The sequence below is a fragment of the Balaenoptera physalus genome (assembly GCF_965194825.1).
Source record: "Balaenoptera physalus genome assembly, chromosome: 21".
NCBI lineage: Eukaryota > Metazoa > Chordata > Mammalia > Artiodactyla > Balaenopteridae > Balaenoptera > Balaenoptera physalus.
Window position 1 is genome coordinate 9609940 of NC_138902.1, and position 15522 is coordinate 9625461.

A 15522-nucleotide genomic window follows, 5' to 3' on the forward strand; every position below is an offset into this window, starting at 1 on the left:
CCTTCCAGGACGGGAGGAGCAGGAGAGGAGGGTGTTTGCCCTGCCCCTTCAAGTCCAGGAAGCCTGCTAGGCTCCCAGGTGGGGTCCCCCGCCCGCTGAGAGCAGGGGTGGGGGGCACACCTGGGTCCCTTATGTTCCATTGAGCCTAAGCCCCACCCCCCTACCCCCCACCTTTTCCAGCCCTGTGGGTCCTGAGCATAGGCCCTGCCCACCGCCCAAACCTCGCCCTTGCTTAGGCACCACCCTCCACAACCAAGGCCTTTTCCACCTTTCTTTTTTTTTTCTCCTCCTCTTTTTCACTATTGTGGTTCTGTTTTACCTTCTGGTTGTTTCATCTATATTTTAATTTTTATATTTTTTCTAACATAGCTGTTAGTTTCCTAGTCTAATTTTATTTTTTACATTGTTTTGTTTTGTATTTTTGCCACCCGGTGTGGCTTGTGGGATCTTGGTTCATGAGGTGGGGGTTGGGCTGAAGCTCATGGGGTGGGAGCTCCAAGTCCAAACCACTGAACTAACAGAGAACCTCAGACCCCAGGGAATATTCATCGGAGTGAGGTCTTCTGTAGATCCTCATCTTAGCACCAAGACCCAGCTCTACCAAACAGCCTACAAACTGCAGTGTTGGAAGCCTCAGGTCAAACAACCAGTAAGACAGGAACACGATCCCAGTCATCAAAAAAAGGAAAAAAAAGGAGATGGCAAAAAAATATGTCACAGATGAAGGAGCAAGGTAAAAACCTACAAGACCAAAAAAATGAAGAGGAAATAGGCAATCTACCTGAAAAAGAATTCAGAGTAATGATAATAAAGATGATCCAGAATCTTGGAAATAGAATGGAGGCACAGATTGAGAAAATACAAGAAATGTTTAACAAAGATCTAGAAGAACTAAAGAACAAACAAACAGAGATGAACAATACAATAAGTGAAACGAAAAATGCACTAGAAGGAATCAATAACAGAATAACTGAGGCAGAAGAACAAATAAGTGAGCTGGAAGACAAAATGGTGGAAATATCTGCTGAGGAGAAGAATAAAGAAAAAAGAATGAAAAGAATTGAAAACAATCTCAGAGACCTCTGGGACAACACTAAATGCACTAACATTCGAATTATAGGGGTCCCAGAAGAAGAAGAGAAAAAGAAAGGGTCTGAGAAAATATTTGAAGAGATTATAGTTGAAAACTTCCATAACATGGGAAAGGAAATAGTCACCCAAGTCCAGGAAGCACAGAGAGTCCCATATAGGATAAACCTGAGGAGACACACACCAAGACACATATTAATCAAACTAACAAAAATTAAATTCAAAGAAAAAATATTAAAAGCAGCAAGGGAAAAACAAAAAATAACATTTAAAGGAATCCCCATAAGGTTATCAGCTGATTTTTCAGTAGAAACTCTTCAGGCCAGAAGGCAGTGGCAAGATATACCTAAAATGATGAAAGAGAAAAACCTACAACCAAGATTACTCTACCCGGCAAGGATCTCATTCAGATTCGATGGAGAAATCAAAAGCTTTTCAGACAAGCAAAAGCTAAGAGAATTCAGCACCACCAAACTAACAACAAATGCTAAAGAAACTTCTCTAGGCGGGAAACACAAGAGAAGAAAAAGACCCACAAAACCAAACCCAAAACAATTAAGAAAATGGTCATAGGAACATACATATTGATAATAACCTTGAATGTAAATGGATTAAATACCCCAATCAAAAGACACAGACTGGCTGAATGGATACAAAAACAAGCCCATATATATGCTGTCTACAAGAGACCCACTTCAGACCTAGGGACACATACAGACTGAAAGTGAAGGGATGGAAAAAGATATTCCATGCAAATGAAAATCAAAAGAAAGCTGAAGTAGGAATACTCGTATCAGATAAAATAGACTTGAAAATAAAGACTGTTACAAGACATAAGGAAGGACACTACATAATGATCAAGTGATTAATCCAAGAAAAAGATATAACAACTATAAATGTTTACGCACCCAACTTAGGAGGACCTCAATACATAAAGCAAATGCTAACAACCATGAAAGGGGAAATCGACAGTAACACAATAATAGTAGGGGACTTTAACACCCCACTTACACCAATGGACAGATCATCCAAACAGAAAATAAATAAGGAAACACAAGCTTTAATGACACAATAGACCAGATAGATTTAATTGATATTTACAGAACATTCCACCCGAAAGTGGCAGAATACACTTTCTTCTCAAGTGCACATGGACCATTCTCCAGGGTAGATCACATCTTGGGTCACAAATCAAGCCTCAGTAAATTTAAGAAAATTGAAATCATATCAAGCATCTTTTCTGACCACAGCACCTATGAGATTGGAAATCAATTACAGGAAAAAAACTGTAAAAACCACAAATACATGGAGGCTAAACACTGTGCTACTAAATAACCAAGAGATCACTGAAGAAATCGAACAAATAAAAAAATACGTAGAAACAAATGACAATGAACACACAATGACCCAAAACCTGTGAGATGCAGCAAAAATAGTTCTAAGAGAGAAGTTATACCAATTCAACTCACCTCAAGAAACAAGAAAAATCTCAAATAAACAATCTAACCCTACACCTAAAGCAACTACAGAAAGAACAAAGAAAACCCAATGTCAGTAGAAGGAAAGAAATCATAAAGATCAGAGCAGAAATAAATGAAATAGAAATGAAGAAAACAATAGCAAAGATCAATAAAACTAAAAGCTGGTTCGTTGAGGAGATAAACAAAATTGATAAACCCTTAGCCAGACTCATCAAGAAAAAATGGGAGAGGACTCAAATCAATAAAATTAGAAATGAAAAAGGAGAAATCACAACTGACAGCACAGAAATAAAAAGGATTATAAGAGACGACTACAAGCAACTATATGCCAATAAAATGGACAACCACGAAGAAATGGACAAATTCTTGGAAAGGTACAATTTTCCAAGATGGAACCAGGAAGAATTAGAAAATATAAACAGACCTATCACAAGTAATGAAATTGAAACTGTAATTAAAAATCTTCCAACAAACAAAATTCCAGGACCAGATGGCTTCACAGGCAAATTCTATCAAACATTTAGAGAAGAGCTAACACTGATCCTTCTCAAACTCTTCCAAAAATTTCCAGAGGGAGAAACACTCCCAAATCCATTCTATGAAGCCATCATCACCCTGATACCAAAACCAGAAAAAGACATCACAAAAAAAGAAAATTATAGACCAATATCACTGATGAACATAGAAGCAAAAATCCTGAACAAAATACTAGCAAACAGAATCCAACAACATATTAAAAGGATCATACACCATGATCAAGTGGGATTTATCCCAGGATGCAAGGATTCTTGAATATATGCAAATCAATCAATGTGATACACCATATCAACAAATTAAGGAATAAAAACCATATGATCATTTCAATAGATACAGAATAAACTTTTGACAGAATTCAACACCCATTTATGATAAAAACTCTCCAGAAAATGGGCATAGAGGGAACCTACTTCAACATAATAAAAGCCATATATGACAAACCCACAGCAAACATCATACTCAATAGTGAAAAACTGAAAGCATTTCCACTAAGATCAGAAAAAAGAGAAGGATGTGCACTCTCACCACTCTTATTCAACATAGTTTTGGAAGTCCTACCCATGGCAGTCAGAGAAGAAAAAGAAATAAAAGGAATACAAATTGGAAAAGAAGAAGTAAAACTGTCACTGTTTGCAGATGACATGATACTATACATAGAAAGTCCTAAAGATGCAACCAGAAAACTACTAGAACTAATCAAAGAATTTGGTAAGGTTTCAGGATACAAAATTAACGCACAGAAATCTCTGGCATTCCTATACACTAAAAACAAAAAATCAGAAAGAGAAATTAAGGAAACAATCCCATTTACCATCATAACAAAAAGAAGAAAATACCTAGAAGTAAACCTACCTAAGGAGGCGAAAGACTGTACTCGGAAAACTATAAAATACTGATGAAAGAAATCAAAGATGGCATAAACAGATGGAGAAATACACCATGTTCTCGGATTGGAAGAATCAATATTGTGAAAATGACTATACTACCCACAGCAATCCCTATCAAACTACCAATGGCATTCTTCACACAATTAGAACAAAAAATTTTACAATTCGTAGGGAAACACAAAAGACCCCACATAGCTAAAGCAAACTTGAGAAAGAAAAATGGAGCTGGAGGAATCAGGCTCCCTGACTTCAAACTATACTACAAAGCCAAAGTAATCAAGACAGTATGGTACTGGTACAAAAACAGAAATATAGATCAATGGTATAGGATAGAAAGCCCAGAGATAAACCCATGCACATATGGGCACCTAATTTATGACAAAGGAGGTAAGAATATACAATGGAGAAAAGACAGCCTCTTCAATAAGTGGTGCTGGGAAAACTGGACATGTAAAAGAATGAAATTAGAACACTCCTTAACACCATACACAAAAATAAACTCTAAATGGATTAAAGACTTAAATGTAAGGTCAGACACTATAAAACTCTTAGAGGAAAACATAGGACAAACACTCTTTGACATGAACCACAGCAAGATCTTTTTTGACCCACCGCCTAGAGAAATGGAAATAAAAACAAAAATAAACAAATGGGACCTAATGAAACTTCAAAGCTTTTGCACAGCAAAGGAAACCATAATCAAGACGAAAAGACAACTCTCAGAATGGGAGAAAATATTTGCAAATGAAACAGTGGACAAAGGATTAATCTCCAAAATATACAAACAGCTCATGGAGCTCAATATCAAAAAAACAAACAATTCAATTAAAAAATGGGCAGAAGACCTAAATAGACATTTCACCAAAGAAGAAATACAGATGGCCAAGAGGCACGTGAAAAGACGCTCAACATCACTAACTATTAGAGAAATGCAAATCAAAACTACAAAGAGGTATCACCTCACGCCGGTCAGAATGGCCATCATCAAAAAATCTACAAACAATAAATGCTAGAGAGGGTGTGGAGAAAAGGGAACCCTCCTGCACTGTTGGTGGGAATGTAAATTGATACAGCCACTATGGAGAACAGTATGGAGGTTCCTTAAAAAACTAAAAATAAAACTACCAAATGACCCATTAATCCCACTACTGGACATATACCCTGAGAAAACCATCATTCAAAAAGAGACATGTACCACAATGTTCATTGCAGCACTATTTACAATAGCCAGGACATGGAAGCAACCTAAATGTCCATCGACAGATGAATGGATAAAGAAGATGTGGCATGTATATACAATGGAATATTACTCAGCCATAAAAAGAAACAAAATTGAGTTATTTGTAGTGAGGTGGATGGACCTAGAATCTGTCATACAGAGTGAAGTAAGTCAGAAAGAGAAAAACAAATACCGTATGGTAACACATGTATATGGACTCTAAAAAAAAAAGGTTCTGAAGAACCTAGGGGCAGGAGAAGAATAAAGACTCAGATGTAGAGAATGGACTTGAGGACATGGGGAGGGGGAGGGGTAAACTGAGACGAAGTGAGAGAGTGGCATTGACATATATACACTACCAAATGTAAAATAGATAGCTAGTGGGAAGCAGCAGCATAGCACAGGGAGATCAGCTCGTACTCTGTGACCACCTAGAGGGGTGGGATAGGGAGGGTGGGCGGGAGACGCAAGAGAGAGGGGATATGGGGATATATGTATATGTATAGCTGATCCACTTTGTTATACAGCAGCAACTAACAACAACATAAAGCAATTATACTCCAATAAAGATGTTAAAAAAAATAGTACATTAAAAAATATCATGGTGAATATTTGATTTTTTTAACCAATAAAGAAGTCAATATAAGGTTTTTCATGGAAATTCATGTAAGAATTGGAAAAATAAATTCTTTATAAACTAATAGAAAAAGGCTAACTGGACAACAAATCAATGCTAATTAAAATAAGGTGGTTCCACCGCAGGCTGTTAGATGAACAAAGAAGTCTGGCAATACCATGTATGTCAAGTATATAGGAAGAAAAACTGTCAAGTATAGCTGGTGGGAGTATAACTTTGTATAATCACTTTGGAGGGCATTTGGCAATATTTAATATAATTAAAGATGCACATACCTTACCTCCCAGCATTTCCACTTCTAGATGTATACCCTGAAGAAATTATCATGAATGTCTACAATGAGACATGTTCAGGGTGTATACCACATCATTTTCTTCAATAGCAAAAAAAATGTACCAAATGTAGGAGAAGGGATGAATGAATAATGATATGTGTGTGTAATAAAATATATATCATCGTTAAACACAAATAAAACATTATGTGTTTTATAGCGTGTGTATTATAAATATTTAAATAACATATATCATATAATACTGCACTACAGGTAAAATGAATGAGCCAGTCTACATTTATAAACAAAGAAAAACCCAGATAACATAATGTTGAGAGAAAACACACGTTGCAGAAGAATGTCTATAACATGATACCCATGTAAATGCTAAACACAATATTCTGTTTTATAGAAACATACATATACCTATGTTTTATATTTTTAAAATATATTTTATAGAAATACACACATATGCATATATATAATAAGAGTATAAAAATATGGATGGAAAGGACAGCTTCAGAAGAGTGGTTCACCCATTGGGAAGGAGAGAAGAAAATAGGATCAAAAAGGGAATAAAAAAGGAGCCTTAATTCTCTCTGTCAGGATTTATTTCTTAATAAAAACAGATATGAAGTAAATATAGTTTTTAACATTCACTGTATCTGGAGAGTAGCTATAACGTGTTTCATCACTGGCACTAGATATATTTCCCTCTGTACTGTTCTTGTTTAAAATATTTCATAATTAGAAAAATCATGTTTAGAGACTTTCCTGGTAGTCCAGTGGTTAAGAATCCGCCTGCCAATGCAGGGGACACAGGTTTGATCCCTGGTCCGGGAAGATCCCACATGCCACAAGGCAACTAAGCCCACGTACCACAACTACTGAGCCTGAACTCTAGAGCCGCGAGCAGCAACTACTGAGCCCACGAGCCTCAACTACTGAAGCCCACGTGCCTAGAGCCCATGCTCCACAACAAGAGAAGCCGCTGCAACGAGAAGCCTGCGCACCGCAACTAGAGAAAACTCACGGGCAGCAATGAAGACCCAGTACAGCCAAAAAAAAAAAAAAAAAAGAAAGAAAGAAAGAAAAGAAAAATCATGTTTAAATGAGGAGAGAAAACCCTCCATAGTGTGGCTGGGCCTCATCTAATCAGTTAAAAGCCTTCACAGGACAAAGACTGACCTTCCCTGAGCAAGAAGGAATCTGCCAGGGGGCGGACAGCCTCTGGATCTGAGCCGCCAATCTTGCCATTCTCCCTCTGGCTGACCTGCCCAGCAGGTTTTGGACCCACCAAGACTGGGACAGAGATGGGGGGGTCTCTGCTCCTCTCTGCCGCCACGCTGAGTGGTGGCTGGCACTCCCTCAGCTTCTGTGCCTGGTCTTCCTCTCTTACCATCTTCCCAACTCACCCCTGGAAAGTCTCATCCCCTCCGTGCTTTTAATTATGGGCTAACGATCCAATCTATTATCTCCAGGGTTGACCCATTAATCTGATCGCCAAATGGATACTTTCACACAACGGCTCCAAAGAACATTCAAACTCATCATATCCCAAACCAGTGCACTGTCCCCTCCCCTAAGTCCCCGCATCCTCCTGGGTTCCTGTCTCACCAACAGCGTGCAGCTCCTACCCACCCCACAAGCCAGAGGCCCAGCAGCCCTCACTTCCCTGGTCTCCTCCTACCCACGCCCATCCTTACCCAAAGCTAATTAAGAGAAAGGGGTGAAATAGAAACTTCTGTGGGGTGGAAGATTAGGTGGCCAAAACAGTAATTTAGGAAGGGTGATTAACGGAGTGCATGACAATGAATGGAATACGGCAAACCAATGAAGAAGAGCTTCCATGCCGCTATTTCAAAACAGGCTTCCTGATAAATAAACAATTATATTTCAAAAAGATAAGATGTGGGCTTCCCTGGTGGCGCAGTGGTTGAGAATCCGCCTGCCAACGCAGGGGACACGGGTTCGAGCCCTGGTCTGGGAAGATCCCACATGCCGCAGAGCAACTGGGCCCGTGAGCCACACCTACTGAGCCTGCGCGTCTGGAGCCTGTGCTCCGCAACAAGAGAGGCCGCGACAGTGAGAGGCCCGCGCACCGCGATGAAGAGTGGCCCCCACTCGCCACAACTAGAGAAAGCCCTCGCACAGAAACGAAGACCCAACACAGCCAAAAATAATAAATAAATAAATAAAAATTAAAAAAAGAAAAAAGATAAGATGTGATCCATCTTCTCTTTGTGATAGAAATGTGAAATTTTGTCTTCTTAAAACTGAAGATAATGATTTACATTGACTGGCTGTGTATTTATTTATTATTACCTTATTATATTGTATCATATTATTTGCTTTGCTTATAACTATGATAAATGTTTGTATAAATGAAAATAAATCAATAACAATTAATAAATTATACGTAAAACTCAAGAGTCTTATTTTTTAACCAAAGCTTCAACTAGATTTTTAGTCCGACTGTGTCTTCCTAGCTCGTAGCAACTGTTTCAAACAGATCTGCCCATTGAAGTATCAGGATTTTTAATAACACCAACACTTTTAATTTCTCACAACCTGCTGTTAAAAAAGCTACCACTCTTTTAATCAGGGATGACAGCATCTTCTGCCCAGTGACACAGAAGCTACAAAGTGGCTGATTTCCTCACCGCTTATCTTAAAAAGGAAAAAAAACAGGCAATGTGGGGCAGCGGAGTTGACCATGACAGACGGGTCTCTGACCACGTTCTTTCTATTCATCTTTTGACGCTGTTGTCACTCCTTCCCCCAGTGTCTTCAGAGCAGAATGGAAAGGAAGGACCTGGTCCTGGGAGGGCTGGGCTGGGGGGCTCCTCTGGGGATGGACAATTACAAAACCTAAATCGCCAAAGAACATGCACTTTCAAGCAAAACTAGGCTGCTGTGCTGTACCTGTAAAGGCAGCCCTTTGGCAACGAGCCTACCGCAGATAACGTAGTTCTTTTTAGAGGAGTTTGCCATGCTGTGTGTTTGGGAGCTTGTTTTTGTGGCTTTATTTATGTGTGAGACGATCCTACTGGAAAGAGAGTAGCCTTAAACATAACTCAAACCGAGATACCCGTTAGGACAAGTGTGCTTCATGAGAGGGCGTGATCTCTGTCTTAAAGCTTTTGTTGGGACTTCCCTGCTGGTCCAGTGGTTAACCCTCCGCGCTTCCACTGCAAGGGGCACGGGTTCAATCCCTGGTCGGGGAACTAAGATCCGGCGTGCCGCACCGTGCAGCAAAAAAAAAAAAAAAAAAAGCTTTTGCTGTCCACGGAACCAGTGAGTCCAACCCAACCACAGACCTCGTGGAGGCCAGTCGAGGCAGGAAGCCACCTCCTTTTCTTGAAGTTCAAGAAACGGAGAAGTCGGTGAGGCGGGCGCTAGGTAAACAGACGGATTGAATGAGCCTAGCTTCGAGGGTCGAATGAAGACGTGCTTTACGAGCTGACCTCTGCTCAGCCCCTAACAGACCCACTTCGCAGCCTTAACCACACGGATCAACTTTTAAGTTCAAGATCACAAAGTCCCACCCCTTCACTTAACAGATCAGGAAAGCGAGGCTCAGATAAACGGACTCGCTGCGGAGAACGATGATCTGCTCAAGGTCACTCAGCCCGTGACCTTCCGACCACGCACAGAGGCCACACCGGCCCCTCCCCGGGGGGGTGGGGGTGGATGACAGCGCTGCCATCTGCGGGGTGTCCCAAGGGGCCTGCCTTCCCTCCACCCCGTGGTGTCCTTCCGGGGTGATGAACCACCCCCCGTGCTGGCAGCCACCGTGGCGTGCGCCTCTGGTCGTGAGACTGCAGCTCCCTGAGAAAGCCGGGGAAAGCCGCTCTGCGAGGACAAGGTCAGAGCCTCTTCGGGGGCAGTTCAGGTGAAAGGCAGCCCTGACCCCGCGCGCCTAGAGGCCGAGCCGCCTCACCCACCGCCAGGGGCGGAGCCGTGCACTCACCGTGGAACCACGGGGCGATGCTGTCCGAGGTGCCCAGGTAGCCGGCCCGCAGCGGGAGCTGCTCCTCCCGGAACCAGCGCACGATGTCCCCCTGGGCCGAGCGGGACGCCGGCCTCGCCGCTGCCTGGTTTCTGACATTCATGAAGGGTTTCAAGTTAGATTCAACTGGTTGGAAAATAATGCTTTCAAAAATCACACACGCACGCAGAGAATGTAACACGTCTGAAGACCTGGCCTCGCAGCTGAGCTCAAGGGGCGCGACCCTGCGCACGGATGTCACACGGTTCCTCCAGGGCAGGGAAGAGGAGGGAGCAGATCTGTCACCTGCCCTTTCAGTCCCGCAGGCTAGCCATGAGCTGCTGCTGTGCCGACACACACATTTTAATTCATTTTTAATATGAATGAGAAGCTCCATTAATTAAAATTTGACGAAATGAGCATTAAAAAGTGAAATACACCCCCAGCCATGTTTTCCTGGAGAGCATGTACTTGCAAAAGGAGGAAACCAGATGCAATAGAATAAACTTTCTCCCTAACATTTCCATCACTCAATTTCCTCATCTTTCTGTTTCCACTGACCTCTCTGACTTGCTTCCTTCTCTCCCATACTTTGAAGAGTTCTGCTAAAAGGCAGTCTCAGAAATAAAAAGTAAAAGAAAGAGAAGTGTTTGAAGATAGCTTAAGAGAAAGATACAGGCAGCAGAATGGTTTTGAAATAAATTCAGTAGCAGAACTTAAGTCAATTTCCACTACAAAAACTAATACTGCAGTGTAACAAATGTATTCCCAAGTTCCAGGCCCACAAATTCTGAGAATTCAATGTAAAAACAACGAGTTTGGATGAGCTACCGGAATATCGTGCCATGTAAATTATGTTCTTTATGCTTTTTATGGTAACACATGCTATCAGGAGTTACATGTGATATATATATGTCAGATGTACATATATACACGTGATGTATATGCATGTACATACATATACGTAGCATTTTGGAGAAAACAGCTTATAATACTTGACTTTCCAAGGGAGCAGACACTGCACACACATGAGATTACATGTTAAGTTCTCCTCCCGGCCTTCAGATTAGGTTCTTTTCTTCGGGAAATCTTTGGAGGTCAAGCAGAAACTCCAAGGACAGCCTGTGTCTGTCTTTCCCTGGGCTGGCTCCTAGCTGACCTCGGTCATCACTGTTTGAAGTCCCACCCCTGAAACCATCCGGTCTGGCCACCTCACAAAAAGCACTTCATGCAAGTGGCTTAAGTTGGAAAAAATGAGCTACTGGAGCTTAAAGCATCATCTTAAAACCCTCATTAAAAGGCACCTTCATTGCTGTCAGTCACATAAGCTGTGCTCTAAAAATACTGTGGGTGCGGGTGTATGACAAGCCGTATTCCACCCTTGGAGGAGCCTGGAGAGGCACATAGCCTGCGGGGACCTGCGGCCCGACACAGTGAAAGGCTCGGGTGTGGGAGGCGCCTGCGCAGGAGCTCACACTCCGTGCCCCAGTCACAACGTTGAGGGGCCTCTCTTGTTGTCATAAGGAAAAAATCGTTCCCCAAACTGTCACTCTGTAGAACATGGTCAGTTAATGCTGGTCCCCAAGTCCCCAGATGGAACCTTTCAACTGAGTAAGTATAATCATAGCAGAGGAAATGGTCCACCTCCTGCTTCCTCTGAGGACATAATCCCCATTAGGAAAAAGCCCTGAAGATAACTACTGACCCACACAAAAGGAGATCTTTGTTTTTTATTTTTCCATACTCCTGACAGAGAAGCATTTTTAGTTTTTATTTCAGAGGAAAAGGCTTTAGACAGTTGTGTTTCATTAAATCAATATTTGATTTCTCTTGGTTATTTTAAATATCATCTTCCTACACACCAGAATATGAAAAACTCATATAATAGCAATAAACAGGAGAAAATAATTTTATAATTAGTGAACATAAGGGATGGGGGTTTCTGCTGTGATATCACTGCATTTTGCTTTTTTCTTTTAACATCTTTATTGGAGTATAATTGCTTTACAATGTTGTTTTAGTTTCTGCTGTATAACAAAGTAAATCAGCTATATGTATACATATATCCCCATATAGCCTCCCTCTTGCGTCTCCCTTCAACCATCCCTATCCCACCCCTCTTTGTGGTCACAAAGCACCGAGCTGATCTCCCTGTGCTATGCTGCTGCTTCCCACTAGCTATCTATTTTACGTTTGGTAGTGTATATATGTCCATGCCACTCTCTCACTTCATCCCAGCTTCCCCTTCCCCTTCCCCGTGTCCTTAAGTCCACTCTCTATGTCTGCATCTTTATTCCTGTCCTTCCCATAGGTTCTTCAGAACCATTTTTTTTTTTTAGATTCTATATATGTGTGTTAGCATACGGTATTTGTTTTTCTCTTTCTGACTTACTTCACTCTGTATGACAGACTCTAGGTCCATCCACCTCACTACAAATAACTCAATTTTGTTTCTTTTCATGGCTGAGTATATTCCATTGTATATATGTGCCACATCTTCTTTATCCATTCATCTGCTGATGGACACTTAGGTTGCTTCCATGTCCTGACTATTGTAAATAGTGCTGCAATGAACATTGTGGTACATGTCTCTTTTTGAATGATGGTTTTCTCAGGGTATATGCCCAGTAGTGGGATTGCTGGGTCGTATGGTAGTTTTAGTTTTAGTTTTTAAAGGAACCTCCATACTGTTATCCATAGTGGCTGTATCAATTTACCTTCCCACCAATAGTGCAAGAGGGTTCCCTTTTCTCCACACCCTCTTTAGCATTTATTGTTTGTAGATTTTTTGATGATGGCCATTCTGACCAGTGTGAGGTGATACCTCTTTGTAGTTTTGATTTGCATTTCTCTAATGATTAGTGATGTTGAGCATCCTTTCATGTGTTTGTTGGCAATCCATATATCTTCTTTGGAGAAATGTCTATTTAGGTCTTCTGACCATTTTTGGATTAGGTTGTTTGCTTTTTTGATATTGAGCTGCATGAGCTGCTTGTATATTTTAGAGATTAATCCTTTGTCAGTTGCTTCGTTTGCAAATATTTTCTCCCATTCTGAGGGTTGTCTTTTCGTCTTGTTTATGGTTTCCTTTGCTGTGCAAAAGCTTTGAAGTTTCATTAGGTCCCATTTGTTTATTTTTGTTTTTATTTCCATTACTCTGGGAAGTGGGTCAAAAAGGATCTTGCTGTGATTTATGTCATAGAGGGTTCTGCCTATGTTTTCCTCTAAGAGTTTGATAGTGTCTGGCCTTACGTTTAGGTCTTTAATCCATTTGGAGTTTATTTTTGTGTATGGTGTTAGGGAGTGTTCTAATTTCATTCTTTTACATGTAGCTGTCCAGTTTTCCCAGCACCACTTATTGAAAAGGCTGTCTTTTCTCCATTGTATAGTCCTGCTTCCTTTATCAAAGATAAGGTGACCATATGTGCATGGGTTTATCTCTGTGCTTTCTATCCTGTTCCATTGATCTATATTTCTGTTTTTGTGCCAGTACCATACTGTCTTGATTACTGTAGCTTTGTAGTATAGTCTGAAGTCAGGAAGCCTGATTCCTCCAGCTCCATCTTCCTTTCTCAAGATTGCTTTAGCTATTCGGGGTCTTTTGTGTTTCCATACAAATTGTGAAATTTTTTGTTCTAGTTCTGTGAAAAATGCCATTGGTAGTTTGATAGGGATTGCATTAAATCTGTAGGTTTTTTTGAGTAGTATAGTCATTTTCACAATGTTGATTCTTCCAATTCAAGAACATGTAAATCTCTCCATCTGTTTGTATCATCTTTAATTTCTTTCATCAGTGTCTTACAGTTTTCTGCATACAGGTCTTTTGTCTCCCTAGGTAGGTTTACTCCTAGGTATTTTATTCTTTTTGTTGAAATGGTAAATGGGAGTGTTTCCTTAATTTCTCTTTCAGATTTTTCATCATTAGTGTATAGGAATGCAAGAGATTTCTGTGCATTAATTTTGTATCCTGCTACTTTACCAGATTCATTGATTAGCTCTAGTAGTTTTCTGGTAGCAGCTTTAGGATTCTCTATGTATAATATCATGTCATCTGCAAACAGTGACAGTTTTACTTCTTCTTTTCCGATTTGGGTTCCTTTTATTTCTTTTTCTTCTCTGATTGCTGTGGCTAAAACTTCCAAAACTATGTTGAATAATAGTGGTGAGAGTGGGCAACTTTGTCTTGTTCCTGATCTTAGTGGAAATGGTTTGTTTTTCACCATTGAGAATGATGTTAGCTCTGGGTTTGCACTGTATTTTTATTCAAGGATTTTCCAAAACAAATTATTCTGCCTAATTCCCCCCACAGCCTAGGAGGCAAAGGGACCACCATGGCCAAATAAAGTCTTCATTTAAAAAAGAAACATTTCCAGCTGCTGCATAGCACAGGGAGATCAGCTCGATGCTTTGTGATGACCTAGAGGGGTGGGATAGGGAGGGTGGGAGGGAGGCTCAAGAGGGAGGGGATATAGGGATATATGTATACATATAGCTGATTCACTTTGTTGTACAGCAGAAACTAACACAACATTGTAAAGCAATTATACTCCAATAAAGATATTAAAAAAAAAAAAGAAAAGAAACATTTCCATATTCTCAATCTATGAGCTTGGCTGTATATCCCAGAATGAGAATTATCATCACATCTTTAATCCTGAGCAGTGGAAATGTAGCTCTGCTCATGATGTGAAGGCTGACAAGCCTGGGTTCCTACTGTGATGACTCCCCAGTTGTCCCCCCTCCCCTCACTGGCTGTCACCAGGTGGGGGTGAGCTGGGCTGGGGGCACAGGACCTCGCTGTGCATCTTCACGAAGCTCCTGGCTATGATAATGGTACCCACAGTGGGGATTTTACAGATGAGGGGAGATGAAGGGCTGCCCAGGTGTCTCAGCATCACAGACTCAGAGGTGGGGCTGGATTGAATGGCACCAGCAGGCTCTCTCCCCGCAGCGGCCACGCAATTCATCTATTTTAATCGGCCATTTCACCGCTTATGCTTAAAGCCACCTGCATGGCTTCTTACCTGAGAGGTCTGCAGGGGTGTCCCGCAGGGCTCAGGAACTGAGGCTTGGGTGGAAGGGGGGGCCTCCGGGGTTTCTGGGGGCCACCAGGGGGGCTCTGTGGCCCCTCACCACTTCTCCCCCTCTGGGACAGCCTCTTGTAGTCCTCCCGTGCTTGTTTGGCCAGGGAGCGCCTCCTCTCATCAGCTGCCTTGGATTTTCGCACTAGAAAAACAGTGGGGTTTGAGAAAGGCCCTCATGAGCCCACGGAGATGTTTAGAAGAATCAGCACCACAAACTGAACAGAACGGACTCTGGTAACAATGAACAGGCACCAGCAATGCCTAGCATTAAAGACCCTAATGCAGGATGTAAGAATAAGCTTTACTGAGTGTATCTGCACTTCAGA

At 41.3% G+C, this 15522-nt stretch overlaps 1 protein-coding gene and 1 long non-coding RNA gene across 10 annotated transcripts in view; one reads left to right on the forward strand and one right to left on the reverse strand.

The window, feature by feature from the left end:
* Window positions 1-15522, forward strand: part of LOC309651492 — a 392390-nt gene that overhangs the window by 143036 nt on the left and 233832 nt on the right. The gene's annotated exons all lie outside the window — the stretch shown is intronic.
* Window positions 1-15522, reverse strand: part of SH2D4A (SH2 domain containing 4A) — a 72354-nt gene that overhangs the window by 12512 nt on the left and 44320 nt on the right. For all 9 annotated transcript variants that reach the window (XM_082444256.1, XM_082444259.1, XM_082444255.1 and 6 more), the window contains 2 exons: window positions 15137-15338; window positions 10095-10225 (listed from right to left, as the gene is read on the reverse strand). In XM_082444256.1, coding sequence (XP_082300382.1) covers window positions 10095-10225; window positions 15137-15338 — 333 coding nt within the window. The remainder of the gene's footprint in view (window positions 1-10094; window positions 10226-15136; window positions 15339-15522) is intronic.